This window comes from Podarcis gaigeae (genome assembly GCF_964106915.1).
Source record: "Podarcis gaigeae genome assembly, chromosome: 15".
NCBI classification, from domain to species: domain Eukaryota; kingdom Metazoa; phylum Chordata; class Lepidosauria; order Squamata; family Lacertidae; genus Podarcis; species Podarcis gaigeae.
Window position 1 is genome coordinate 22,414,455 of NC_139692.1, and position 27,240 is coordinate 22,441,694.

General features: G+C 45.3%; 2 protein-coding genes across 4 annotated transcripts in view; both read left to right on the forward strand.

Annotated features, from left to right (window-relative positions):
* The window catches only part of POU2F3 (POU class 2 homeobox 3), an 85,345-nt gene extending 81,002 nt beyond the window's left edge, over positions 1 to 4,343 (forward strand). For all 3 annotated transcript variants that reach the window (XM_083714088.1, XM_083714089.1, XM_083714090.1), the window contains one exon: positions 1,103 to 4,343. In XM_083714088.1, the coding sequence (XP_083570214.1) occupies positions 1,103 to 1,142 (40 nt within the window). In that variant the 3' untranslated portion in view covers positions 1,143 to 4,343. The remainder of the gene's footprint in view (positions 1 to 1,102) is intronic.
* Positions 4,344 to 10,686: 6,343 nt separating this feature from the next.
* On the forward strand, positions 10,687 to 23,466 carry TLCD5 (TLC domain containing 5). The gene is made up of 3 exons (XM_083714151.1): positions 10,687 to 11,483; positions 15,292 to 15,490; positions 20,485 to 23,466. The coding sequence occupies exons 2-3, from the start codon at positions 15,295 to 15,297 to the stop codon at positions 21,021 to 21,023; spliced, it is 735 nt and encodes a 244-aa protein (XP_083570277.1). The 5' UTR covers positions 10,687 to 11,483; positions 15,292 to 15,294; the 3' UTR covers positions 21,024 to 23,466.
* The last annotated feature ends 3,774 nt before the right edge of the window (positions 23,467 to 27,240 follow it).

A 27,240-nucleotide genomic window follows, 5' to 3' on the forward strand; every position in this document is an offset into this window, starting at 1 on the left:
ACAGCGATCCATAGTTAAAAAGTAGAAGTCGGCACAAATGTGTCCTCTTTTTTGCTCTTCAAGACATGGCAAAATATGTAATACATAACCACCCCTCCAAAGAATCCTGGGAACTTAGAATTGTAGCTCTGTGAGCAGTTAAGCAACAGTTTTCTCAGGTTTCTCAGGGGGAGGGCGTGCTTTAAAATGTTCTTTATAAGAACGGTGTGGTTGTTAGCTTAGTTCAGAGCTTTCCAAACTGTGTGTCGCGACACGTTAGTGTGTCAGCTACAGTGTATACATGTGTCTCGTGAGTGTTGCCTGCACTCCTCCTGGGGCTGGAAAGGGGTTCATTTAACCTCTGGCTTGCTAGTAAAAGTGAATGACTGTGTTGCAAAATGATACATGTGTAAAAAGTGTGTCACCAACATGAAAAGTCTGGAAAGCTCTGCCTTATTTCCTTGCCAACACCATCGCTCACCCCTGTCTGAATATAGTCTTTTTTATTAAATTAACAATCAATCATACATAAATAAGCATAAAAATGTGCACCTTACCACCAAGACCATTCCATTATATCTCTCCAACCTCCCAAAATTTTGACACCTCTTGCGATGGTTTGACCCCTTTCTGTTTTAACAATACAAATTCTAAGAACACCCTCCATATCCCTTCAAAATCATTTCTCCTACATATTCCCCATCTTACCTTCAAGGCACAGGTTAATTTATCATTAATAGCTATATCCCAAACCTCTGTGTACCATTGTTCCGTTTTATATTCTGTTTGCCCCTTCCACTCCTAGCTATAATAATTCATGCAGCTGTCAATAAACAGCCTGTGAACCTTCCACCCCATCATAAACTGATAATAATGCTACCCTGGACTTTTGGTCAGCTTTAACCCCGTGATTTCTGTTATCTCCTTAAACACCCTTTGCCAAAAAAAAATTGTACATATTTACACCCCCAACATGTGTGAACGTAATTCCCTGTTTCCTAGCATCCCCTCCAACATAACACACATCTAGTTTTTATAGGCATGCATTCTCTCTCTGCAGAGAAAACAGTTTCTAAAGCCTTGCCTTTGTGTCTTTTTTTGTTCTGTTTATCCTTGTGAGCAGATCCTGGTACCGATGGAACCAGCCCACCTACCTCCATTGAAGCCCCATTCCTCAAAGAGCAGCCAACTCCACCTTCTTCTTCTCTGCAGAAAAAGAAAAGGAGCCTGAACTTTTGTGCTATGGACCTGCTTCTTAGGGAACAGTGGCTCAGTCAAATGCATGGCCCACATGCCACAACCGGTCTCCCTTCAACCTCACTTGATGGCAGCAGCTTTGCAAGCAGAGCTGTCAAAGAGACTAAAATGGTGACACGTGGCAACGGTGCGTGTGCATGGCATAAGCCCTTCTCATCATGTTGTCCTTAGGCGCTTCTGCATCCAGTTGCCTAAACCTTTTGCTCTGTAACAGATGCCTGGCGATCTTCGGCGGGGAAGTGGTTCTGTCTTCTCTCTCTAGTTTGTAAATGCTTTTTTGTTGGGAGGCAACTGTGAAGACGCATCCATTCTCCCATCTAAACCGAAAGATGCATCCACGGAGATCCCCACCCCCTAAGCTAAGCCAAGGCTGCCAAATTAGATTTCCTGAAGGTTTCAATCAGGATTGGCGCTTTCAGTGTCCTGCAGGTGGTGCTCTGGAGCAAGGTAGCTGTGCTTGGATTGCCTGTGAGAGATGCATTTGCTCAAAATTGTGGGAACGTTTAGGTGATCTGGATGCATGCAGGTTTTGATCCCCAGGCTCTTTGTGCTGGGGACCTGGGGACCCCAAAGCTTCTGGGGAGCAAGATAGACATGGAATTGACATGCATCTAATTGTTCAAGAGTGAGGGCCGGCCCTATCATTGGGCAGAGTGAGGTTGTACACATGTAGTTAGTCTCATTTGTACCTCCTAAGCTAACCAGCTGCAATGGAGGGTGATTGCTCATTTGCTGACATTGAAGCAAAACACAGCTACCAGTCTGGTTGGCTTCAGTGAATGACATGGGGAGGGTACCATCTGGGCCTGCATCTCAGGTAGCAAAATATCTTGGGCCAACCTTGGATGGTATATTCACCAAATGGGAACTTTTTCACCCAACATGTCTATCTATAGACACTTGCTTCTCCAATATTTGGGAGGTTGTGCTTTAGAATTGCCAATGCCTGTGATAGATGTGTTAATTTAAAATATATATATATATTTTAAATGGTCTCTCACAAGGATCTCTGATTAAACAAGTCAGGCATTTTCCCCCACCCATGGTGGTTCAAGCTGTACCTTGAAAAGTCCAGATTTGCCCAGGCGTCTGCTGGACAAATGCCTTGATGAGTTAATACATTTCATCTTCACAAACTTAAAAATCTCAAGCAGTTTTGAAACCATTTTACAAGTTCTTTTTAAAAATAAAAGAAGCACACATATCTAGTCATGTAGACACCTCCCTTTTTTTCATTCTAGTGAAACATTTTGGTGGGGAAGGTTGACTGGACAAAACTGCTTGTGAGCCGGTCTAAGTCAATTCTACCACTCCCTTGATATGAATGTGACTAGGAGGGGCAACAGTAAATAGAAAACACGGAAATAGGTTGAATAGCCTCTAACCCCTGGAGTTTTAGCAACACACACTTACATGCTAAGTTGTTGGGGTGGGGAAGAAATTTGATTCAGTTTGCATCCGAAGGCAAACCTACCTAACTGAACTTTCCAAAATGATGCACAAACTGAAGCACAGCCATCCTTCAAAATTCTCCGTTTCCAAATTTTGCAATGGATTTCTCCAGCCAAGTAATGTGTAGAGACTAGGGCAAAGCATGCATAAAAAATGCATGAAGATAACCTACAAAAATACATTTTATTAGGAGAGATTGCTTTGAGAAAATGTGCCGGTTAGGAGAATTTTGCACTAAAAAAGTGGTGAATTTTCACAATGACTTTTTTAAAAAAAAAACAGAAAAAGAAAATCACAAACCAATGTCAACATGGGGAGACCTTAACCTTTGGGTTGGAAAAACAAAAAAGTGACAGAAAGTGAAACTGACAGACCTGCTCATCCCTCACTAGCCATGCAAATTGAATCTTCGTTCCCCTGTTTCGCTCAGTTTGTACAATTCCCAAGCTACCAGGACTGGGCCAGAGCTGCTGCTGGTAGCAATAAAAAGGATGAGTCATTTATTTTACCCCCGACACTGGCATATGGGAGGGAGGAGGTCAACAAAAGTCTGTTCCTGGGAAAAGAGGCTGCCTAGGGTCCCATATTCAGAGCAACTGGAAAAGCAACTGGGTGGAGGCAGCCTTTGGGTTGGGAAAAGTTTGGAGAGGGAAGGATGAAGCAGCCTTTCCCCCTCCAGTCACACTCACTACCTCCCCCAGCTGCTTTCCATTAAATGTGCACACAGAGACCGTGATGCACATCTGCTATGTAATGGGTGGCTTGGAAAAAGCCTCTGAAACCAGCTGATCTGGAAGATTCCTCTTCTAGAGCAAGTTCTGTTTATTCACAACATATTTGCAGCTTAGACCAGCGACTGGGAACCTCGGATCTGGGGGGGGGGGTTAACCAGGCCTATCAGGATCCTCTCCCCACCCCCAGGTCACGTGTCTTCCCACCCCTCGCCAAGCCTGCTTTGCACACTCCTTAGATGTTTTCACCTGACCGGAATGTGTCCTTGGAGTCTCCCAATGCCTTTTTGCTTTCCTGGAGAGGCAGGGGAATGTGTGATCATGTGCAGAAACTAGCCTGCTTGTACAAAGGTAAAAATTGCATTCGTCTCTCCAACCTGCTTTTGCCCCTTGCCCCGCCCACTTCTGGCAAGTGGCCCCCACCCAGCAGGAAATGTGGCCCTCAGGCTGAATAAGCTGCCCAACTCCTGCCTTAGACAATTGCCCCTCTTGCACTGTAGATCTTTTTTTGCCATCACATTGATGGCAAGGAATGAATATAAAACTATTACCACTTTGATGGCTCCGAGCCCGTTAGAACTGTACTCCTCTGTTCTTTTACGTTTTGGGTTTTGTTTGTTTTTTAATTATTGTTATTAACAGTCTGTCCATTGGGTTTTTATATTAGCTTCCAGGCAAAAGAAACTTTGTCTAATACCGTGATTGCAATCATGATGTTTGTTTAAGGGGGGGGAGATATTTTCTGTATTGTAAATAGTTTCTCTTCCGCCACCCTACATCTTCTGTGTCTTCCACTCTTCTCTCTTTGGGAGAACAGTTTGTATAACTCAGGTGTGAATTTTGAAGATTTTGTGTCTCTTTTTATGTGTGTGTGTGTTTGTGCATTGTTTTGATTTCATTAAAATTCCTTTTAAATGCTGGGAACCTCCTTATCAGATCAATGCAGAAAGTTGCATTTCTTTACAGAACGAGGCTGTTTATCTGTTATCTAGTTAACGCCCATGACTTCCCCCCAAAGAATCCTGGGAGTTGTAGTGCTCAGAATGGTAGCCCTGGGAGGAATAAACTTCAGTTCCCAAGATCCTTTGCGGTAAGCCATGATTACTAAAGTGATATAAATAGGCTTTACAGGCAACCTTGTTTCAATGTCACCTCAATGACTTTTATTTAGGGAGGAAGGTGGCTTCCAAACTGGTCCTGGGTGGGTGGGCAAGACTGAATAAATCAGTGGTCTTACTACAGGCTGACCATTCCTCCCTCCAACCTGTACCTCGAGCAATCAGAGAACACATGTCAGCATAACCTGCCCAGACTCTTCCGCTCTTCTTAGAGGACTAGCTGTTGCAGATCTGGATTCTGCAGCTGTCTGGAATTCCAGCACAGTTCCTGGAGCTGGCATTTGGCGAGCAGAGGCAGGGACACTTCTGAATGCCACTTGCCGGAGGCCAAATGAGGTGAGAGTGCTCTTGTGTTCGAATCCTGCTTCTAGGTTTCCCACAGGCATCTGTGAGAATGGGATGCTGGATCTTCTTATGTGATATGCCTGCACACCTGCAAATCATTTTCCCCCGGGTCATACGGATGATGCATATGATAATGTGATTAATGTAAAATGTGCAGTCGTTGCTCCGCCCACTTTTGCCTGTGGCCCCACCCACCACTAGAATGTGGCTCCCAAAAGATTACCCTGAAGGAAATGCTTCCCATAGGCTGAAAAAGTCTCCCCATCCCTGCTCTGGAAGGCAACCAGTACTTTAAACTCCTCTATCCAGAATTGGGTGATGACATGCAATGTAACCACCAATCTTGTGACAAAGAGTGTCCTGACTGGTGATTGTCAGGCAACCTGCTGCTTTCCTAGACATATGCTGATTGGTTTTCCTGTGCTGTCATTCTCATATGTAGGTGTCATGGAGGCAAAAAGGGATCACTCCTCAGGTGATTGCATCTGGCTGTACGCAATCCAGGGATAATTAATCCCTCGTCAATCCATAATTATGGGACATACATGAACAATTAAACCCATGTTGATTTCCATTATGATTTGCGGGCGCCTAAATGTGTCAAATGTGAATAACCTGAGCAGTGTGTCAATACCAGGCCCCCACAAGAATATTGAGTGCAACATTCAGCATCTCAAGAAACTCAGTTTTCAATTGATGTTTTTAAAAGTGTCTCATCCTTAAGGCTTTTGGAGGGGTGAGCATATGTCCAATGCCTGGTGAGCTATCAGGCAAAAAGTAGGGCAGGAGCGGCTTCTCTTTAGGAATGCCTGTGCACCTCTGCCCTAGGAAGCAAAGTCTTTTCTTAAGCAAAAGGTAAAGGTAAAGGGACCCCTGACCATTAGGTCCAGTTGTGGCTGACTCTGGGGTTGCGGTGCTCATCTCGCTTTATTGGCCGAGGGAGCCAGCTTCCGGGTCATGTGGCAGGCATGACTAAGCCGCTTCTGGAGAACCAGAGCAGCACACGGAAACGCCGTTTACCATCCCGCCGGAGTGGTACCTATTTATCTACTTGCACTTTGAAGTGCTTTCGAACTGCTAGGTTGGCAGGAGTTTCTTAAGCAAAGGACACCGTATAAGATGTGGAGACTAGGCTCAAAAGATGAAAGTCACCACTGGCTTATATGGCTTTGGTTAGGTTAATTTGTGGTCCGTCAATCACTGTTAGTCATATTAGCTCAGCGAAACCTCCATGTCCAAAGGCAATCCTTCTTGGGATACCAGATACAGGGGAACTAACAGCACAGGGTGGATATTGTCTTCACCCCCAAACTTCTGTGAGCTTCTCAGGAGCATCATCTAGCTGGCTGCTTCTGAGCTGAATGCTTAGCTAGATGGGCCTTTGGTATGGTCTTACATTTATTTGGTGACAGCGGCAATATCAGGGCAGAGGCTCTTCTTATTCCAGCAAAGGACTGCAGCACTAGGATGCCAGCCAGGTGAAGGGAGTTCTAGTCTAAAACATCTGGAGGGCAACAGGTTCAAGAAGGTGGCACTGGATGTTTTCCATAGCCGTCAGCACCGTACATAATGGCTTGAGATGCTGTCAGCCTATCAAGTCAATATGATAGGCATCCCTTCTATGTGGCTTGCTCATCTTCTGCTCCTCTCACAAGGGAGATGGCCCTCGGTTGTTGTTGTACTCCTCCCTTATGTTGGATCCTGTTACACGGCAACTCCACCCTAACTTCCTGCCAGCAGTTGGTGCTTAATGATACAGACAGTGCCAGAATGTGGGCAATGACCTCTACAGCTAGTTATTTGGGGCACGTAGCATGTTGGGTTTAGGCAACAGGTTTCATGGGATGCTATACAGTCATTGTTGTTGTTTAGTCGTTTACTTGTGTCCGACTCTTCGTGACCCCATGGACCAGAGCACGCCAGGCACTCCTGTCTTCCATTGCCCACCGCAGCTTGGTCAAACTCATGCTGGTAGCTTTGAGAACACTATCCAACCATCTCGTCCTCTGTCGTCCCCTTCTCCTTCTGCCCTCCATCTTTCCCAACATCAGGGTCTTTTCCAGGGAGTCTTCTCTTCTCATGAGGTGGCCAAAGTATTGGAGCCTCAGCTTCACGATCTGTCCTTCCAGTGAGCACTCAGGGCTGATTTCCTTAAGAATGGATAGGTTTGATCTTCTTGCAGTCCATGGGACTCTCAAGAGTCTCCTCCAGCACCATAATTCAAAAGCATCAATTCTTCGGCGATCAGCCTTCTTTATGGTCCAGCTCTCACTTCCATACCTCACTACTGGGAAAACCATAGCTTTTACTATACGGACCTTTGTTGGCAAGGTGATGTCTCTGCTTTTTAAGATGCTGTCTAGGTTTGTCATTGCTTTTCTCCCAAGAAGCAGGTGTCTTTTAATTTCATGGCTGCTGTCACCATCTGCAGTGATCATGGAGCCCAAGAAAGTAAAATCTCTCACTGCCTCCATTTCTTCCCCTTCTATTTGCTAGGAGGTAATGAGACCAGTGGCCATGATCTTCGGTTTTTTTTATATTTTGAGCTTCAGACCATATTTTGTGCTCTCCTCTTTCACCCTCATTAAAAGGTTCTTTAATTCCTCATCACTTTCTGCCATCAAGGTTGTGTCATCTGCATATCTGAGATTGTTGATATTTCTTCCAGCAATCTTAATTCCGGCTTGGGATTCATCCAGCCCAGCCTTTCACATGATGAATTCTGCATATAAGTTAAATAAGCAGGAAGACAATATACAGCCTTGTCGTACTCCTTTCCCAATGTTGAACCAATCAGTTGTTCCATATCCAGTTCTAACTGTAGCTTCATACCTCGGGATAAATACGCTTCAGGATAAGTATTTTCGGGTTGCGCTCCATGGCGACCCAGAAGTAACAGAGCACATAAACTTCCGGGTTTCGCCGCTTGCACATGTGAGGAAGCGGTGAAACACGACCGATGCACGCGCAGTCGCGTCTTACGTTCTGTTCAGGATGCGAACGGGGCTCCAGAACGGATCCCGTTCGCATCCCGAGGTACCACTGTATTCTGCTTTCTCCCCATCCAGTAGTAAATTAAACAAAACGAAACCTCTGAATCAGCTGTCATTCCATATTTAGGAGGTTAAATGCATAATCATAAAGAGAAGATGGGGGAGTGAGCTTGACAGCTACTTTTTCCTCTGGCAAGTATCTGTTACTTTTCTGTATAGGAATAAAGTTAGTTTGTATTTCATCACCCAAGACGGGATGGCCTAACTTCTGCTGTCTATGTTCAGGGGTGGCCTCCGAAGGAGGTTTGGAAACTTCAGCTGGTGCAGAATTCAGCAGCCATTTGGGGGTCACTGTTAAAATTCTAGTCCTCATTGGTATGGGTGAAAGCTTGAAATCATGTTGGCAGTGTGCACTAACATGCTCAGGACTAGTAAGCAATTGCAACCACCACCAAGGATATTTTATCTAAATAATAATAATAATAATAATAATAATAATAATAATAATAATAATTTATTTATACCCCACCCATCTGGCTGGGTTTCCCCAGCCACTCTGGGTGGCTCCCAACATCATCATCATCAATCAAACTTTAAAAACTTCCCTATTCAGGGCTGCCTTCAGATGTCTTCTAAAAGTCAGGTAGTTGTTTATTTCCTTGACATCTGAAGGAAGGGTGTTCCAGAGGGCAGGTGCCACTACCGAGAAGACCCTCTGCCTGGTTCCCTGCAACCTCACTTCTCACAGGGAGGGAACCACCAGAAAGGATTTCAGCTGAATTTCAGCTGAACAATGGGGGTGGTATACTGGGCCGAGGCTGTTTAGGGTTTTGAAGGTCAGCACCAACACTTTGAATTGTGCTGGGAACTGTACTTGGAGCCAATGTAGATCTTTCAGGATGGTTTGGGCAAAAGCATTCCTCTTTTCCCAGTGTTTTTGTTTGTTGCTATGTTGTGTGCATCCATGGAGGGCTATAGAAATTTTAAGAATATCAACAACTCAGCACAGATGGATGGAGGAAGCTTGTCTTTCCCTCTATAAAGGCATGTTTGGACTAGAAATCAGAAATGTGCTGTTGCACTCAGGTCTTGCTTGTGGGCTTCCTACTTGGGAACCTGGTCAACCCCTGTGAGAACAAGATACTGGACTATGATGTGTTGCAGCAACTAGGCTCCTCTTATGTAGGACTCCTGACAACTCTAGAGGCAGGTGGTGTGGCTTGTGATTCTTTCTTTGGGGGGGAAGAGTTCAGAGCAGGGGGTGGCTCTGAGGGGAAGCAAGAACTCCCCCCCAAAAAAAAATTCCCTAGGCCCCCATTTGCTCCCCTCTCTCATAACACTAGAATGTATTCGCATCCAATGAAGCTAAATGTTGGCAGATTTGGGATAGGTAGAAGAAAGTACTCGTGCTCGTAGCTTCGAGAACACTGTCCAACCATCTCATCCTCTGTCGTCCCCTTCTCCTTGGGCCTCAATCTTTCCCAACATCAGGGTCTTTTCCAGGGAGTCTTCTCTTCTCATAAGGTGGCCAAAGTATTGGAGCTACCAGCATGAGTTTGACCAAACTGTGGGAGGCAGTGGAAGACAGGAGTGCCTGGTGTGCTCTGGTCCATGGGGTCACGAAGAGTCGGACACGACTAAACGACTAAACAACAACAAAAGAAAGAAAGTACTTCTTCACTCAGCACAGAGTTAACCTATGGAACTCACTCCCACTGGAGGCACCATTAGTCACCAAATTGGCTGGCTTTAAAGAGGATTAGACACATTCATGGAGGCAATCATTGGTTACTAGCTATGATGACTGTGCTCTGCTTCCGCTTTCAGAGACTGTTCTGAAAACCACTTGTTCAAAACCACAGGAGGGGAGAGTGTTCTTGTGCTCAGGTCCAGGGCAGACATTATATGAAACTAATGAAGCTTAAGCTTCAGGGACCCTAATCCCAGAGTGGCCCCAGAAGTGACTTTAATCCACATTGCTTTTTTTAAAAAAATGGGTCTAGTACTATAGAAGCAATCTGAGTCACACAACTCAAATCAATTAACTGTTTGTCAAAAGTCTGACAAATGTTATAACATAAACAACCCCCTTGAAGAAGATAACAGTGGTTACCCAGACCTCATTGCTGGTTAATAATAATAATAATAATAATAATAATAATAATAATATGCCACCCATCTGACTGGGTTGCCCCAGCCACGCTGAGCAGCTTCAAACAAATTAAAATATCATACACAGTAAATCATCAAACATTAAAAACTCCCTATACAATCGTGCCTTAACAGTCAAATGTTTTGGTTCCCGAACACCACAAACCCTGAAATGAGTGTTCCAGTTTGCGAACATTCTTTTGGAAGCCGAACATCTGGCAGTGCTTCTGGAGCTTCCAATTGGCTGCAGGAAGCTCCTGCAGCCAATCTGAAGCCATGCCTTGGAAGTCAAATGTTTTGGAAGTCAAACAGACTTCCAGAACAGATTAAATTCGGCTTCCAAGGTATAACTGTATAGGGAAGCCTGCCCCCTAACAATTGTGAAGGGGTTCCCAAAACTGTTCAAGCTTTAGGGCCCCCAAAATTTAGGTTAACCACTGCACATGTTCTAAGGGTTTTTCCCCAAGCACCTGGGCACTCACTGTGAGAACAGGTAAAAAAGGTAAAGGTAACCTGGATGGTTATGTCCAGTCAAAGGCAACTATGGGGTTGTGGTGCTCATTTCACTTTCAGGCCAAGAGAGCTGGCATTTGTCCACAGACAGCTTTCCAGCTCATGTTGCTGTTTACCTTCCCGCCACAGTGATACCTATTTATCTACTTACACTGGTGTGCTTTCGAACTGCTGGGTTGGCATGTGCTGGGACAGAGCAATGGGAGCTCAATCCATTGCAGGGATTTGAACCGCTGACCTTCCGATCGACAAGCATAAGGGGCTCAGTAGTTTAGACCACATGCCATGGCATTCCTTTTGAGAACAGGATGCTGGTCTAGATGGGCCACTGGCTGATGCAGAAGGCTCATCTCCTGTCCTTATGGGCCCCATTCTGGCACTGGATACGTAGCCATTGTGACTTGTAGCCACTGACAGCCACCTTCCCATTGGGACACCATCTGGGGCCACACCTGCAAAGCATACACAAAACAATTTGGTAAGTGTAATGACCCTAATCTCATTCCAGAGAGGAGGAGGAGGAGGACGAGGAGGAGGAGGACTCCTTTTTTCCTAACAACCAATTGTCCTCACCAACCAGCACTTTTTCACCCAGGTCTTTCTGAAGTATAATCACAAAAGAATCTGGTTTTACTTGCCGGGCAACAGACGTAGTAAGCCTGTCATAAAAAGGAAATGTGAAGGACCAGCAGTCGTAATAAACCAACCTGCCCTCAACTGGAAGGTTATAAGAGACTGGGGAGCCCAGTGACTCATAATGCACATGGGGGAATTGGCCTCCATGCTACTGGGACCAGGAAGTTAAAACTGCTTCCTGAGTTTCTCTGCGAGCCCTTTGAGACAAATACAGTCCTTCATTCAGCAAGAAGTTACAGAGGAGGCCACTGGCTGTTTGCTGGACTGCTGGTGGAGTCACAGCCATTCCTGTTTCAAGGAACTTGTTTGTGAGTACCTGGTGGGAATCGTGCCCCTGTAACTTTCATTTTGCTTGTAGGGGTGGTGAACTCACCAGGGGCTAAGTAGCAGAAGGAGGTGAGGAAAAGAGTAGGAAAAAAAATCTGGAAAATACACGGATTATACAGAGCTGTCTGCTAGCTCATTGATCTTCATGTCCTCCCAGAAACTGGTCTTATTTATGTGTAAACGTTTTTATATTCCACCTTCTCACAAAACATCAGGGCACCGCACAGCAAAATTACTGGGTTCTTCTTGTTTTTGTTTTTGTTGTGTATTTTGTGTTTTTATCGTGTGTTTTTATCTTGTGAACTGCCCTGAGACCTATGGGTATAGGCCGGTATACAAATTTTAGTGAGGATGATGATGATGATAAGCTTTTAAGACGACTGTCTACTCAAGATCATTTTAAACAAGTGTGTAGACCTGTTGGCATTAAACAGTCTTCAAGAGAGACATGAAAGTCAAAAGTGAGGGTGCCTGTCAAATTTCTGCTGCTAGAAACTTAGGGGACCAGAACCATTAAGGTTGTGTACACATTACTGGCCTAAAACACAGCTGGGTCATTCTTTTTCTCTGTTTGGAATAAAGCTGGCTTGAGGGGGAAACACATCAAAATGCAGCATTTCCTAAGAAATGAAAGGATACATAGAGGAAGGGCTTTTTTTCAGTCAGAGCTCATCGGAGCTCAGTTCTGGCACCACTTAGGTGGGCACCATTGCCATTCTAAGAGAATGGGGGAGAAGTTCATGGTGAGCTCTGGCACCTCTTCCTCTAGAAAACTAAAACTGCATACAGGGTAGATATGGATTGTGCCTAAAGTCGTGTTTACACTGCATCCCAAACCAGCACTGGAGTGTGTACTCAGACCAAAGACCCAACTCCTAGTTCATAGAAACCCCTTTCCCAGCCCAAATTTGACAACTGTGATTACGAGGGTGAGCCACTAGATGGTGTCTCTTGCAACTCCATCCATTTTGAAATTGTCAATGAGCAGAAGGCTCACTGGATCCCCCGGTTGGGGTCTTGTTTCCTTTGCTTATTCAGTTTTGCACCAGGGTTGCAGTCCTCCCCATGCTCCACCCCCAGCTTTGTCAACTGCTGTAGTAAACTCAGATAAAGGAAAATGCCTTTCTGTAAAAGAGTAAAAAGAAAAAGAAAAGTAAAGAACCCCTGAATGGTTAATTCCAGTCAAATTAGACTATGGGGTGTTGCACTCCTCTCTGCTTTCAGATGTCAAGGGAGCCAGCATTTGTCCACAGACAGCTTTTCCAGGTCATGTGGTCAGCATGACTAAATCGCTTCTGGCGCACTGGTGAGTGCCAGAGCTCATGGAAACAACGTTTACCTTCCCACAGCAGCAGCACCTGTTTATCTACTTGCACTGGTATGCTCTTGACCGCTAGGTTGGCAAGAGCTGGGACAGGGAGCTCATCCCGCTGAGCAGATTCGAACTGATAACTTTACAATTGGCAAGCCCAAGAAACTCAGTGGCTTACACCACTGTGTAATCCCCTATAATGGATGGGGCTGATCGCCTTGATAATGTTCGCAGTGTAGGCTCTGAGTTTGCGCTTGTGTAACCCTGGTTAAAGGTGATGAGTGTGATGACACCAAGCAGCTGTTGGAGAGGGCAAGCAAAAGTTGGATTTAGTCTCCCCAGTTTCTCCCTCTTTCTCCAAACAGCTCAGGGAACTTTTACTCATATTTTAACAGTGATTGTGCACAGGAAGTCAAGTCCTGGGGAAATATGCACGGAGTCCATCCTCTTGTCATTCTTCAGCTGATCAAAAATCATGAAGGGATGTTTTTAAGTGGTTGACCTATTTAAGTAACCACTTGAATGGCCGTCACTTTACATATTGAAACAGGCCATTGTTTTGTGGAACCTGTATAGCAAGTTTCCCTTAAGCAAGAGAGCAGTTGGGATTTCTTAAAGCACAGCAAGTGCCCCCTGCCCCATACCCTACTTAAAGGGAAGAAGTCCACCTTTAAGATTTCCACTGCATTTTTGAAACAAATAATGTGCAAGGCAGGGCTATGTAGAAACAGGGTCAGCCAGCCCAAGAGACAGTCTGAAGCAGCTGCCTCGAGCGGCAGAATCCCACGAGGCAGTGCCCCCATGGAAACCCCGCTTCCCCTGCCACTGGAGATCTTACAGAAATCCACTGCCGCTGCACAACTCTGGTAAGCCGAGCTTCCACTGAGAAGGGGCAGTGCCTTCTCATTTTGCCTCAGGCAGCGAAGCAGGACAGGCTGCCCCTGTTTGTGTGTCTCCAGAAAAAGGCAGCATTTGGTCCTGGAGGCAGTAATCAACATCTTGAGAATCTCTGCTTTAAAGAATCAGGGCAAGTTTCTAGCCCTTATGGCTGAGTCAGAATGCGCCAAAGTGCATGGTCAGCTTTGGCTGAAACCTGGATGTGGCAAGGTTGACTCAACGTTTCCAGCAATCAGGAGACAGAGATCAGTGTCCTGAGGAACTAGCATCCCCGAACAAAATCAGAGTTGTGCAAAATAATATGAATCACATGATAACATGAAATGGAAGCGTTTTTACATAACTTCTGTTAATTTGCATAATTCACACAGGTCTCAGAATTCAGGTTATTTGGTGTGGAATTTTTGGGCAATGTGGGCCATCTGCTCACACAAGGCACTGATATGACTGGGATGAACTCTGTGTTTTTCCTACCTGAGCTCTACATTCTTTTGCTTGCACAAACGACCAGGGTTTGTTTCACAGGGCCAGTGACTTTCCAGATTTTAAAGCTAGGCTTTAAAAATAAAATAAAGGCAGAATAAAGTTTAGCCAAGTCAAAGCCTGCAGCTAGGGATGCCACAAATATCTGTGATTTTCCACGCCCACCATCATAGCTGCTTATTTGCTATTAAAAATACAGTGTCCTGAACAGGCAATGACAGGTTTCAGCATTCAGAACATTATTGTTGCAATCATAGGAATGTCTGAAACTACTGTGTACCAAATCAATCCATCTAGCTCCATATTATCTGCACTGACTGGCAGTGGCTTCCCAGAGTTTCCCCCCCCCCCCCCAAGCAGGGATCTCTCCCAGCCCTCCCTGGAGATGCCAGGGATTGAATCTGAGACCTTCTGCAGGCAAAGCAGATGCTCTACCACTGAGCTACAGCCCTTCCCTTAAGACATAGGAACATAGGAAGCTGCCTTATATACTGAGTCAAACTACTGGTCAATCCCAAAATTTGCAAGTTCGTCCGAGGTCACAATCGGAAATCAGGCAAACCAATATGCTTGGTATTCACTGTAATTGTTCTTTGTCTCTGAACTTTACACAAATAATTATTTTCTGCATTGGTTCTGACATTTCCCCCATCAATTGAAATTAATCTTGAAATTAATTACAGCGGTACCTCGGGTTACATACGCTTCAAGTTACAGACTCCACTAACTCAGAAATAGTACCTCAGATTAAGAACTTTGCTTCAGGATGAGAACAGAAATCATGCTCCAGCAGCACAGCGGCACCAGGAGGCCCCATTAGCTAAAGTGGTGCTTCAGATTAAGTACAGTTTCAGGTTAAGAACGGACCTCCGGAACGAATTAAGTACTTAACCCAAGGTACCACTGTACATAAGTTTCAACAATGGCAGATAGTGAGATGCGTAATGTTGATTCTAGCAGAAGCCGAACTGTAGCAGAGTGGAAACAGCGCTGATTGCAATGAAACCGCAACGGGACAGAAGTCGTCAGCTCCTTAAGTCCCAGTTGTAACTGACTTAATCCATACCTTTCTCTCCCCACTCTTTTTTGGCTACAAGATTATGATCGTCATCATTCTGCAAGTGATCTGCAGCCTTGTGGTCTGGCTGTCGCTCTATGGCGGCTTCTTGTACCGGAACAAGCATCGCAGCCCCGAATGGAGCTGCCGGCTGGTCACCCTTTTGCACGGGCTAATTGTCACCTTCTTCTCCGGCTACATCGCTCTGATTGACGGGCCCTGGCCTTTGACTCATGCAGGTACGCAGAGATGATTCATCCTCAAGGGGGTTGTCAGAGGTAACAGGGGGTCAAATGTGGGTGCAGTTGCTCTGCTCGTCCACCACGGCTAAACCTCTGTCTGCTATGCCATCCCCATCCCAAAAGCACAGCTCCGCTGTGACTTTATTCATCCACCCATCCATTCATTCCATTTACATCTCATCTTTCCTCCAAGGAGCTCAAAGTGGCATCCACAGTTCTCCACCTCTTCATTTTATCCTCACAACAACCCTTTGAGAGGTACGTTAGGCTGAGAGACTGTGACTGGCTCAAGAATGCCCTGTGAGCTTCATGGATGAGCAGGAATGAATGAATGAATGAATGATCTCCTGGGTCCTAGTCCAACCCTATAACCACTAGCTTCATGGACAAGCAGGAATGAATGAATGAATGAATGAATGAATGAATGAATGAATGAATGAATGATCTCCTGGGTCCTAGTCCAACCCTCTAACCCTCTCCATTGGCTGAGAGTATGATTTGCAACCCTGATTGTTCCTAGAGATCTGAAGGACCAGGAAAAAAGACATCCCAGGAAAAATAGGGTGAAGAATTCCATTTCCCTACAATTTTTCCAGTTTCTTCCCCAACTTCTTTTATTATGAACTTAAAGAAAGCTGGGATATGGGGCATTTTTTTATTTGGTTTTCTGCGGGGGTGGGGGTGGGAGGCGGATTCTGGGCATTCACACCTATATTGTTCACTGAGTACAAATAATGCCATGTAGCTGTTATATAAAGCACTTTGGGATGTTCAAAGATCTTCACTTGTAACTTGTACAATGACCCCCGAAAGGTAGGTCTGTATCATCGTCCTCATTTTATATCTGGGAGAAGCTAAGCTGCAACTCAGTGCTAGAGCATCTGCTATGCACAGAAATGGCCCCAGATTCAATCCCCAGTGGCATCACTGGGTAGGGCTGGGAATGTGCCCCTGCCCAGGACCCTAGAGAGCTGCTGCTAGGCAGTGTAGAGACAATACTGAGCCACATGGACAAACAGTCTGACTCGGAATAAGTTGAGGGCAGTGGCTTGGCTATGACATTCCAACTAGCATCTTCCTGATTTGTAGTTCAGACCCTTGACTCCCATTTGTCATTGCTTCCCCTAACCCAGGTTCCCACCATTCTGATCTTCACCTGATGTCTTACTCCTGCACTTTATCGTCTACTCCCGGCTCCATCCACTTCGCCGCTTCCATTCCTGCCATGCCTTCCATCCAGCTCACTTGAGTCTTCTTGCCTCGTTCCTCTACCCTGCCATAATTGTTCTTCCCTCTGGTACACATAAACTTCCCAGTTTCGCCCTTCTGTCCCGAATCAGCCGACTGAAGGAGAACAAGAGACCACATTCCTAGGCACCAGCTTTCTGCAACCTGGTGCCCTCCTCCAGCTCTTTTGGACTATAACTCCCATCAGCACCAGCCAGCGAGACTGTGCCAACTTGGACTGGTGAGAGTTGTAGTCCAAAACATCTGGAAGGCACCCGGTCGTGGAAAGCTGATGGCCTGGGAGGAAACTTCATTGAACTTGTTGGGCCTTACTTCTGAACAGACGTGCCAAAGGCTGACCTGTAAATTCTGCAAAATTAACAAATGCATTATCCCATTTATAGTTGCAGATTGCGGCATTCCCACCCATCCCCTGAAGAATTTCTGCTTCCTACAACTCTCAGCTTTTGTTGCTGAGTTTTTATCTACCTCTTCTTCTTTTTAACAGCAAGATTCTAGTCCATTTGAAATGATGTTTGAAATTATATAAATAACGTCTCCATAAAATGTGGGTTGCATCAGTGAAGATGTTTTCCCCTTTTCTGTTTCAAGCAGAGAGTCCATGTTGCTGGATAGGGTCCATTATTTCATTCTCCGTGCCCACAATGATTTTCTACACTCCATTACACAGCTAAAAATGTACACTGGATTTATTTAGAACTATGACTTGCTAGCGCTCATCTTCAGAACTTGTCACAAGTGCTAGAATATGGAAGCGAATAAAAAAGGAAGTACCTCTGGCCATGTGCAGAGGGTCCCATCTTAGCACTGAGCCTCTCCACTTCTCTGAATATCTGGGAAAGGGGGTCAGAGTTTCCAGATTGGAAGCCTTGGTATGCAGGTAAACTGTAACCTTCTAACATCTTCCTTTGAAAACAAAACATTATTATGCCCCTACTTTTACTTTTTCAGTCATTCCTTGTACTTTATACATTAATTGCATGTCATTCCCATTCTCTCTGTTTTCTGCTCACAATAATCCTATGAGGTAGGTCAGACTGTGTGATAATGACTGACCCAAGATTGAGTTAAGCAGGGATCTGAATTCAGGTCTCTGCTAAAATCCATCAAACTGCTTGCTACCCTGCATGGCCACTGGTTATGCAGATTGATTACCATAATGTCTGCATGGCCTGGGAGCAAATCAGACTTGCCCTGTAATGACATCACAATCTCTGCAATTTCCGAAGCGTGGGTCCTGATGGCAGTTCCTAAGATGCTTCAGGAAAGGTCAACTGTTATCTGAGATCTCCAGTTTATTTTTGCTGGAGGTTCAGTGGCCAAAAAAAGGGTGAATTGCTAGCCTCAGAATTTATTATTATTATTAAGACAGACAGAAAGACAGATAGGTAGATAATAAGCAAGTACAACAATTCCCAAGAACCTTATGCAGTATTATACCTGAAGGAGCGTCTCCACCCCCATTGTTCAGCCCAGACATTGAGGTCCAACTCCAAGGGCCTTCTGGTGGTTCCCTCACTGCGAGAAGTGAAGCTACAAGGAACCAGGCAGAGGGCCTTCTGGGTAGTGGCACCCGTCCTGTGGAACACCCTCCCATCAGATGTCAAGGAAATAAACAACTGTCTGACTTTTAGAAGACATCTGAAGGCAGTCCTGTCTAGGGAAGTTTTAAAAGTTTGATATTATTATTATTATTATTATTATTATTATTATTATTATTATTCTGTTGAGAGCCACCCAGAGTGGCTGGAGAAACCCAGCCAGATGGGTGGGATATAAATAACAAATTATTATTATTATTATTATTATTATTATTATTATTATTATTATTATTTAGATATAATATTCTTGGTGGTGGTTGCAATTGCTTATCAGTCCTGAGCATGTTAGCGCACACTGCGAACATGATTTCAAACTTTCACCCATAAACTTTTGCCACTTTCCTTCTTTGCCCTTGCCTTTCACTTGGAACAAATTGGCGCTCTGAATGTCATCTCCCCTTGCTGTGTCCTCGCAAGCCCTCGCTTGCATTTAGTTCAGCTCCTGATCGCCAGGATTAGGTCTTTATAACTGTTTCACGAGGCACCTGTCGTCCTTGTGGGAGTATCTAAAAATTCCTCAGAGCCTGCTCTTACTCTAAGCCATTTGGCCAAATGACATCTGAGCTACTGACACCAGCTGCAAATCCCTTTTTCTCCACTTGTGTAATTACTGCTGGGGTGATCAGTGGGCCCAGGGCACCATCTGGGCAAAGGCACAAAATGGGCATCAAATATACTACAGTGGTACCTCAGAAGTAAAACGGAATCCGTTCCGGAAGTTCGTTCAACTTCCAAGATGTTTGGAAACCAAGGTGCAGCTTCCAATTGGCTGCAGGAAGCTCCTGCAGCCAATCAGAAGCCATGGAAGCCCCGTCGGACGTTTGAGTTCCAAAGAATGTTCGCAAACCAGAACACTCACTTCTGGGTTTGCGGCTTTCATGAGCCAAAACGTTTGACTCGCAAGGCATTTGGGATCCAAGGTATTATATAATAATGTTAACTGTGTTGATTTTTCAGTGTAGCATAACCAGGCATGCTTTTGTAGCTGATGAAAAACCAGACACCAGCTTATTCCAAGGCTTAGTATGAGCAGCAGGCCAAGCCAGAAAGGCAACAATGCAGGTTCTTATTAGTTCCCTGCCTACGGTGCAATGCTGAAAGCTGCCAAGGCTGTAGTGGAGAATTAAATGAAGGGTGTGCAGCATCAGGAGCTGCACCACCAGCAGACTTCTTGCAGAAGAGCTTCCAGGCAGGAGCAGTCTATCTGAGTAATGGGAATTCTCAGTTTGAGTGGCCTTGAAAACCCACAGACATTTTTTATTTGCCCCAATGCCACTTCACAGGAACTTAGGAAACTGCTTCCCACATATCTTTTGGTCCATCCTATATTATCTATTCTGATTGGCAGCAGCTCTCCAAGAATTCAGACTGAGGGGTCTCTCTCAGCCTGACCTGGAGATGCCACTGAATTATGTCTTTCCCCCCAGAGCATATGGGAGAGATGCTATTAAAAACTTGGAAGTTGTTCTGGGAATACTTATGGAGCATCTCACAGAACCAAGGCTTGAGTTTTGCATGCATGCAACACACACACACACTTCAAAACCAGATTTCCTGTTTTAGAATCTGTCCTTTGGATGCATAAACATGATATTTGATATCATTCCCAAATACACTTTTCAGAGTAAGTTTCTCTTTTGAGAGCTTGCTCAAATTTTGGTGACGGAGAGGATTGAGTTCAAAAAAGCATGGGAATAGGTCTGGGACATCAAATGGCAAAAGCATTGGATTTTCAGCATGTAAAATGTGTTTTTTGTTACAGTCGTACCTCAGAGGTCGAACGGAATCCGTTCCAGAAGTCCATTCGACTTCCGAAATGTCGGCTTCTGATTGGCAGCAGGAAGTTCCTGCAGCCAATCAGAAGCCACGGAAGCCTGTGGCCGTTTGGCTTCCAAAGAACGTTCACAAACCAGGACACTCACTTCTGGGTTTGTGGCATTCGGGAGCCAAAACGTCTGAGTACCAAGATGTTTGACAACCAAGGTACAACTGTATTTTAAAGAGCAGTTTAGAAACTTATAAGGTGCAAGGGTCATCATTTCAAGCAACGTTAGATTTGCACCCTATGGTTCCATTTCAACTCTGCAATTCTGAGATTCTAAGATAGTAAACTCAGTCAACCCATTTTTCTCATCTTTCCAGGCTACCCCAACACGGCTCTCCAGGTCTGCCTGATGTGCTTGTCGCTGGGATACTTCCTCTTTGACTTGAGCTGGTGCATTTATTTCAAGAGCGAGGGCAACCTGATGCTCTCCCACCATATGCTCAGTGTCGGCGGTCTGGCTTTCGTGCTGATGATTGGCAAGTCTGCCACCGAGATCAACGCCGTCGTCTTCGTGAGCGAGATCACCAACCCTCTGCTGCAGCTACGCTGGTTCCTGCGGGAGATGGGGCGCTATCACAACCTCCTGGGGGATGTGGTGGATTACCTTTTCGTATTTCTCTTCCTGGGGCTGCGCATCGCCGGCGGAGCATGGATTGTACAGTCGGTGATGACTTCGCCCAACACCATCTGGATGCTGAGGGGTGGCGTCCTGGCAATGTATGGAGTGTCCTGGGCATTTATGCTGGATATCCTCAGTTTTGCCAGGAGGAAAGCAACAAAGAAATATTTTGCTTGGAAGAACGAAAAAACGAAAGGAAAGCTTCCCAAGGAAAACGGGCATCTGCCGAAATGCTGACTTTGACTTCCCAGTGGGCTGTTGTGCAATAATCAAGCAATAAGCAAACGGAACCTGGATAGCTCAGTTGGTTAGAGCGTGGTGCCGATAACGCCAAGGTTGCAGGTTCTATCCCCGTATGGGACAGCTGCATTGCAGGGGGTTGAACTAAATGACCCTCAGGGTCCCACCCAACTCTACAATTCTATGCTCTTATGAAGTTGGAAGCAACTTTTATGGACAGGAAGGTGCTTCACATAACAAAAACTGGATTGGGAGGAATCAAGGAACCGCTGACCTCCAGAGCTCGTTCCAAAGATGAGGGATCTTTGGGGCCAGGCACGAATCATGGTTTGAATTGAATGGGTGGATATTCACCTCGAAGGAAACTTGGCAGAAAATGCCAGTGCTGGAGGAAGGACTAAACCACAAAGCCTGCAGGCAAGTGGAGGCTGGCCTGTAGGGGAAACAGGACATTCCTCAATCTGACCTCAGCCAGCCCCCACGTGTCCTGCCTTTTTTCTTGCAACCAGTGCAGGCACTGGCTGTGGGTTCTTCCTCCATAGTCTCACTGGTGCCTTTGCAGAACTTATCAAAGAAGAAGATGGAGACAAAACCTGAATTACCTCTGCCTCTTACTGGCTTCAACTCTGCCTGTCATTGACCTCCACGCCAAGGATGGTTGCAGACTCTCTGAAGCAAGGATCTGGCTTCTTCTAGCTGCTCCACACTGCCAAAGCCCATCCAGCTGGATTTCACAGTCTACAACTTCCTTTAGATTGAGATACTGGAGGGTTCCCCCTGGCTCCACCAACAAGATCTCCATACATATACATGCTCCAAGCCTATGGATCCTGACTGCCATGCAGGCCTCTTGACTCGGCTGCCTAGGATATCTCAAGAGGAAATGGCAGGCATCAAATCTGGGTCCACCATGCAGTGGTGTAACGTGGGTTGCCAGCACCTGGGGCCGTGTGGAAGGGTGGGAGGGAGGGGAATGGATGGAGTCCATATGTGCATTCAACCACTTAACAGTGTCTACGTTACCTGAGGGACTGCAGCCACAGACTTAAGAAAAGAAGAGTTGTTCCATTGTCTGGAGAGGTCACTTCCTGGTTCAACAGAGCCCAGCGATGGAAGCATGCAGCTGTATTGAGGCAGCACCGGGTGTTAAAATTTTGCGCTCTGAACAATTTTGCACCCGGGGAAACTGCCCCGTGGTCCTCCCATGCTATGCTACTGCCATTGTGCTTGCTCTTGGCAATCAGACTGGGTTTTTTAAAGCCTGCCAGCTTGATTACCAGAGATTTACCAGGAATCTTTAGCTGTGATCTATGCTAGTATGGACGAGGCCAGCATTGAAGCAGGAATAATTTGAAATTTGCCTGCATCTGAAAAAATGCCCATTTGCAGCTGAACTTATTTCCTAACCCAGAAGCAGCCCTTCCCTTCCCCTCGAAGCAGATATTCCCTTGTTGTAGTGCACTCAAAGTGGCCATGGCAGGTGTTTTCTCTTGGCAATACAAACCTAAGAGCTGTGACAATTGTGCAGACTCCTTGCTCCCGTTCCTAAACGGGCATCAGCATGGGGTCGGAAGACTGCTCCAGCTGTCACAAGTGTTATTTTTTGCACCGCAGTTAAAAGCTGCTGCTGCTCCCTCCCTGCGATGTCAAGGCAAAGCTGGTGCTTCTCATCACAGAAGTCGCTTGGGAATCTCCAAGCAACGATTTTCAGAAAGAACAGATAAAGAGGTTACAGGTTGCCCTGTCGGTTTCCACATGGTGCTTTTCACAGGAAGGGTTTTTATACCGTGCCGTGCCCTGAATCTGCCATCCAGAACTCTCTCTGGTGCTCAGGAGGATAATTTGTGCTAATCTTCCTGTGCTCCAGAAAACTGCCCTTGATCTCCCAGGGGCAGCGTCGTCTCTCTGGCTACACAGGAGAATGGCCTGCAGCTCAGACTTCAGTGTGGCTGTGAAGCCTATTCACTTCTCAAGAAGTTGCCGAATGCCTGCTTTGGGTTTGTGAAATGGACACACACACACACACGAAAAGCTGCTGGCATTTCCCCTTGACTCCGGCAGTCCAAGTGTGTGTATGCACACATATGCATTCATGTGTGTTTGGGAGAAGGCGAAAGTTGCAGTCTTATGACGGCTTAGCTGTAAGTGGAGATGAGGGATAAATCCAATTCTGTTTGCAACAATATGTCAACCAAATTGCAGCCATCCTTCGAAATTTGGACTTGTCTGAATTTTGCAATGTAGCCTAGCTAAGTAAACTATACCCCCAAAAATGCATATACTGGGATAAAGTGTGCATCAAAATGCATCTATTGGTGAAAATAGCATACAGCATTGAACTATGTCAGGGGAAGTGGTATTGCAAAAAGGTGTCAATTAGGCAAAATTGCATACAAAAGTTTGAATATTCGGAGAAATCTGCACTAAAAATGGTGCTGAATTTTCGTGATTATTATTTTTTTTTAATGTAAGCTGATATGGAAATGTGGAGGACTGAACTTAGGAATGGAAAAATGAGAAACTGCAACTGACATATTTGCCCATCCCTACTAATAAGTAAGCTCTACTGAACTGAATATGGGACTTCCTTCTGCATAGATATTATAGAATTGTATCATAAGGAAATATCTACCTTGCCCTACAGGAGATTTACAGCACAAGGATATGCACGTCTACACAAAGTAAACACCACCTAGTTTAATGGGACTTACTCCTAAGTGAGCAGGAACAGGATTGCAGCCATAAACTGCATTAATCAACATATTTATGTGCTTATTTGATTACCTCCTATCCCCCCCCCCCAATTGAAACCTCTGGATTGACACCACCATCAATAAACCATTTGGGTACAGTGAAGAGATCTCATATACTGAAAAGTCTTCAAATTGTTGATTCAGACAGGCCATAATGTTGAATCAACACTTGAATTCTTCAAAAAAATAATAATCAAGAGAAACTATACCACTAGTCAAACCCAACAAACACATATACCACCACCAAATCATCCCAAAGGAAATCTATTTAGGTGCATAGCTGCCTCGTACCTAACCTAAAAATAAATGGCGGCTTATATAGAATGCCACAACTCCCAGTCATGTGAACAGAGGACAATCTCAGCTTTCTTGAGTCCTGTCTTCCACCTCTTAGCTCCAGCAGGGCTGGATCTGATTCCTGGCTGGTGTGTTAGTTACAAGCAACTATATAAGAAAACATTCCCCAGCCAGGGAGGGGTGGCCTCTAGGTGTTCTGGACTATAATTCCCATCAGCCCCAGGAATTGTCGTCTTGAAATCTGGACAGCACCAAGTTGGAGAAGGCTGATACAGTATCTCCATTTTTATCCAACAATCAAATTTTTCATCTTGTCCCAAATATCCCATTCAAGCGAATGAGTCTTCAGCTCAGTTTCACCACGTGGATAGCAGTAATACTTGCTGACAATAGAAAATTATTTAGAGGGGGGGGTCAGAACACGTCATATACTTTGTCTTGGACAATCCTGTAAAGTAGGCCAGTATTATAATTCCCAAATTGCAGGTGGAGACTGAGAGGGCAATGTGGAGACTGAGAGAGACCCAAAAATTGGGGGTGGGGCTTTCCTAGTTCATAGCTCTCGAGCTGTGATTCTGAGCACACTTCCATGGGATAAAACAAGCCAAAGAGCTGACCGAAATGTGACCTTCTTCATTGAGAGCAGTGTCTCTCTCGCGATGTACAAATCAATGTTCTTTTTTTGTATTTATTTATTTATTTTCAGAAAAGAATAAAATTTATTGGATTTTTACATGCAATAATAAATGAGCAGCGTAACGCCTCCACCCCCCCAACCCTAAAACAGGGATCAAGTTGTACATTGACATGAGCAATTCTTATCGATTCATGTCAATTATTCAAATGGCCGTTATCGTAATGTCTCATGAACAGCACAAACATTGTTTTATCTGTTACAGGCAGTTGTTCCCCAGGAAAAATACTGCTTTGGAGACTGCACCTTTAAGACTTAGTTTCATTTGTATATTGAATAAACAGCCACGCTACTGCATAAAATTTATCCGGCATTTATTACCGGGAGCATGGCAATAGAACTCCCTCCTAGCTGAAATTAGGGATGCCTTCTGTCTCTCGAGCTTCAGATCTTTCCATTTCAGCAGACATTTTAAGGATTTGTTTCCCTCATTTTTATGATTAATTCTAACTGATTTTAACTGTCGTATGCTTTTCGTCATTTTTGTGTACTCCGCTGATAGAGATGTCAGCAATTAAGCAGTATGTACGCAGGTGGCGCTGTGGGTTAAAGCCTCAGCGCCTAGGACTTGCCGATCGAAAGGTCGGCGGTTCGAATCCCTGCGGCGGGGTGCGCTCCCGCTGCTCGGTCCCAGCGCCTGCCAACCTAGCAGTTCGAAAGCACCTCCGGGTGCAAGTAGATAAATAGGGACCGCTTACCAGCGGGAAGGTAAACGGCGTTTCCGTGTGCGGCTCTGGCTCGCCAGAGCAGCGATGTCACGCTGGCCACGTGACCCGGAAGTGTCTCCGGACAGCGCTGGCCCCTGGCCTCTTAAGTGAGATGGGCGCACAACCCCAGAGTCTGTCAAGACTGGCCCATACGGGCAGGGGTACCTTTACCTTTACCTTTAATTACCTTCAATCAATGAATCAATCCCTTTTGAGTGATCAGTTATTTTCTCAGCAATAGCCCATGAAAGGTGCTTCATAGAATTGTAGAGTTGGAAGGGACCAGGAGAGTCATCTAGTCCAACCCCCTGCAATGCAGGGATCTTTTGCCCAATGTTGGACTTGAACCCACAACCCTGAAGTTACTAAATGAATAGTCAATAAATCCTTAGTCCTCATATCAACATTTAGGCCTTTGAAGAGGGACAGTGAAAACAACTGGGGTGAGATATCTATGGTCCCTTGAATTGTTTTGGTTACTTCGGGGGACACCAGTCCCCCAAATGCCTTTAGTAATGCTAAAAAATGCATTTATTGATCTTTTTCTGCTTCAAGCTATTTTACATATGATGGCTGCTCACTTGAAGCAGTCTCTTCCTATCCATGCCTAATCAGATGTAAGTCACACAGAATTCCGTGGGAGTTGCTCCCAGTTAACATTTTATTTATCTGTTTCATTTGGGAGCATTTAATAAGCATTGCACAATGTCAAAACCAAAACAGTATCATTAAAATACCAGCAAAACCATAGTATAAAAGCAGAGGGAAACAAGTAAAATAGGATTTCTAAGACATAAAACGGGGTCCTTGATCTCCCCACCCCCAATAATTCTTTACTGAAACTTTTCCATCATACAATACAATAAAACACAAACTAATCTAAATAAAGGGACGCAGGTGGCGCTGTGGGTTAAAGCCTCAGCGCCTAGGACTTGCCGATCGAAAGGTTGGCGGTTCGAATCCCTGCGGCGGGGTGCGCTCCCGCTGCTCGGTCCTAGCACCTGCCAACCTAGCAGTTTGAAAGCACCTCCGGGTGCAAGTAGATAAATAGGGACCGCTTACCAGCGGGAAGGTAAACGGCGTTTCCGTGTGCGGCTCTGGCTCGCCAGATGCAGCTTTGTCACGCTGGCCACGTGACCCGGAAGTGTCTCCGGACAGCGCTGGCCCCTGGCCTCTTGAGTGAGATGGGCGCACAACCCCAGAGTCTGTCAAGACTGGCCCGTACGGGCAGGGGTACCTTTACCTTTAATCTAAATAAAAGCAAAAAAGAGTGAAGTAAATGCAAAGCCCACTCTCAAAGGTATATCTTAATCCTTGTCTCACCTGGAAGCTTCCCTTCCTTCTCCCAACCTCCCACCCTGGGAGATCTTCTCTTCCCAGCCTCTCATACAGGGTCCTTGATCTTATGGGTCAAGGAAAGCCTAGGCGAAAAGAGAAGTCTTTACAAGACCAGTTGCTGGAGACCGCAGGAGGGAAGAGTGCTCTTGTGTTTGAATCCTACCTATGGGTTTCCTATAGGTATCTGGTTGGCCACTGTAAGAACAGGATGCCAGACTAGGTGGACTAGGTCCAGCAAGGTTCTTCTTAAGACATCTGAAACCACTGATGGTCGCAACCTCACCTGTACAGCCTCACAGTACAGGGCAAGTGAAGAAGAAGAAGAAGAGGAAGAAGAAGAAGAAGAAGAAGAAGAAGAAGAAGAAGAAGAAGAAGAAGAAGAAGAAGAAGTAATAAAAAACCAATTTAAAATACAGGTTAAAATA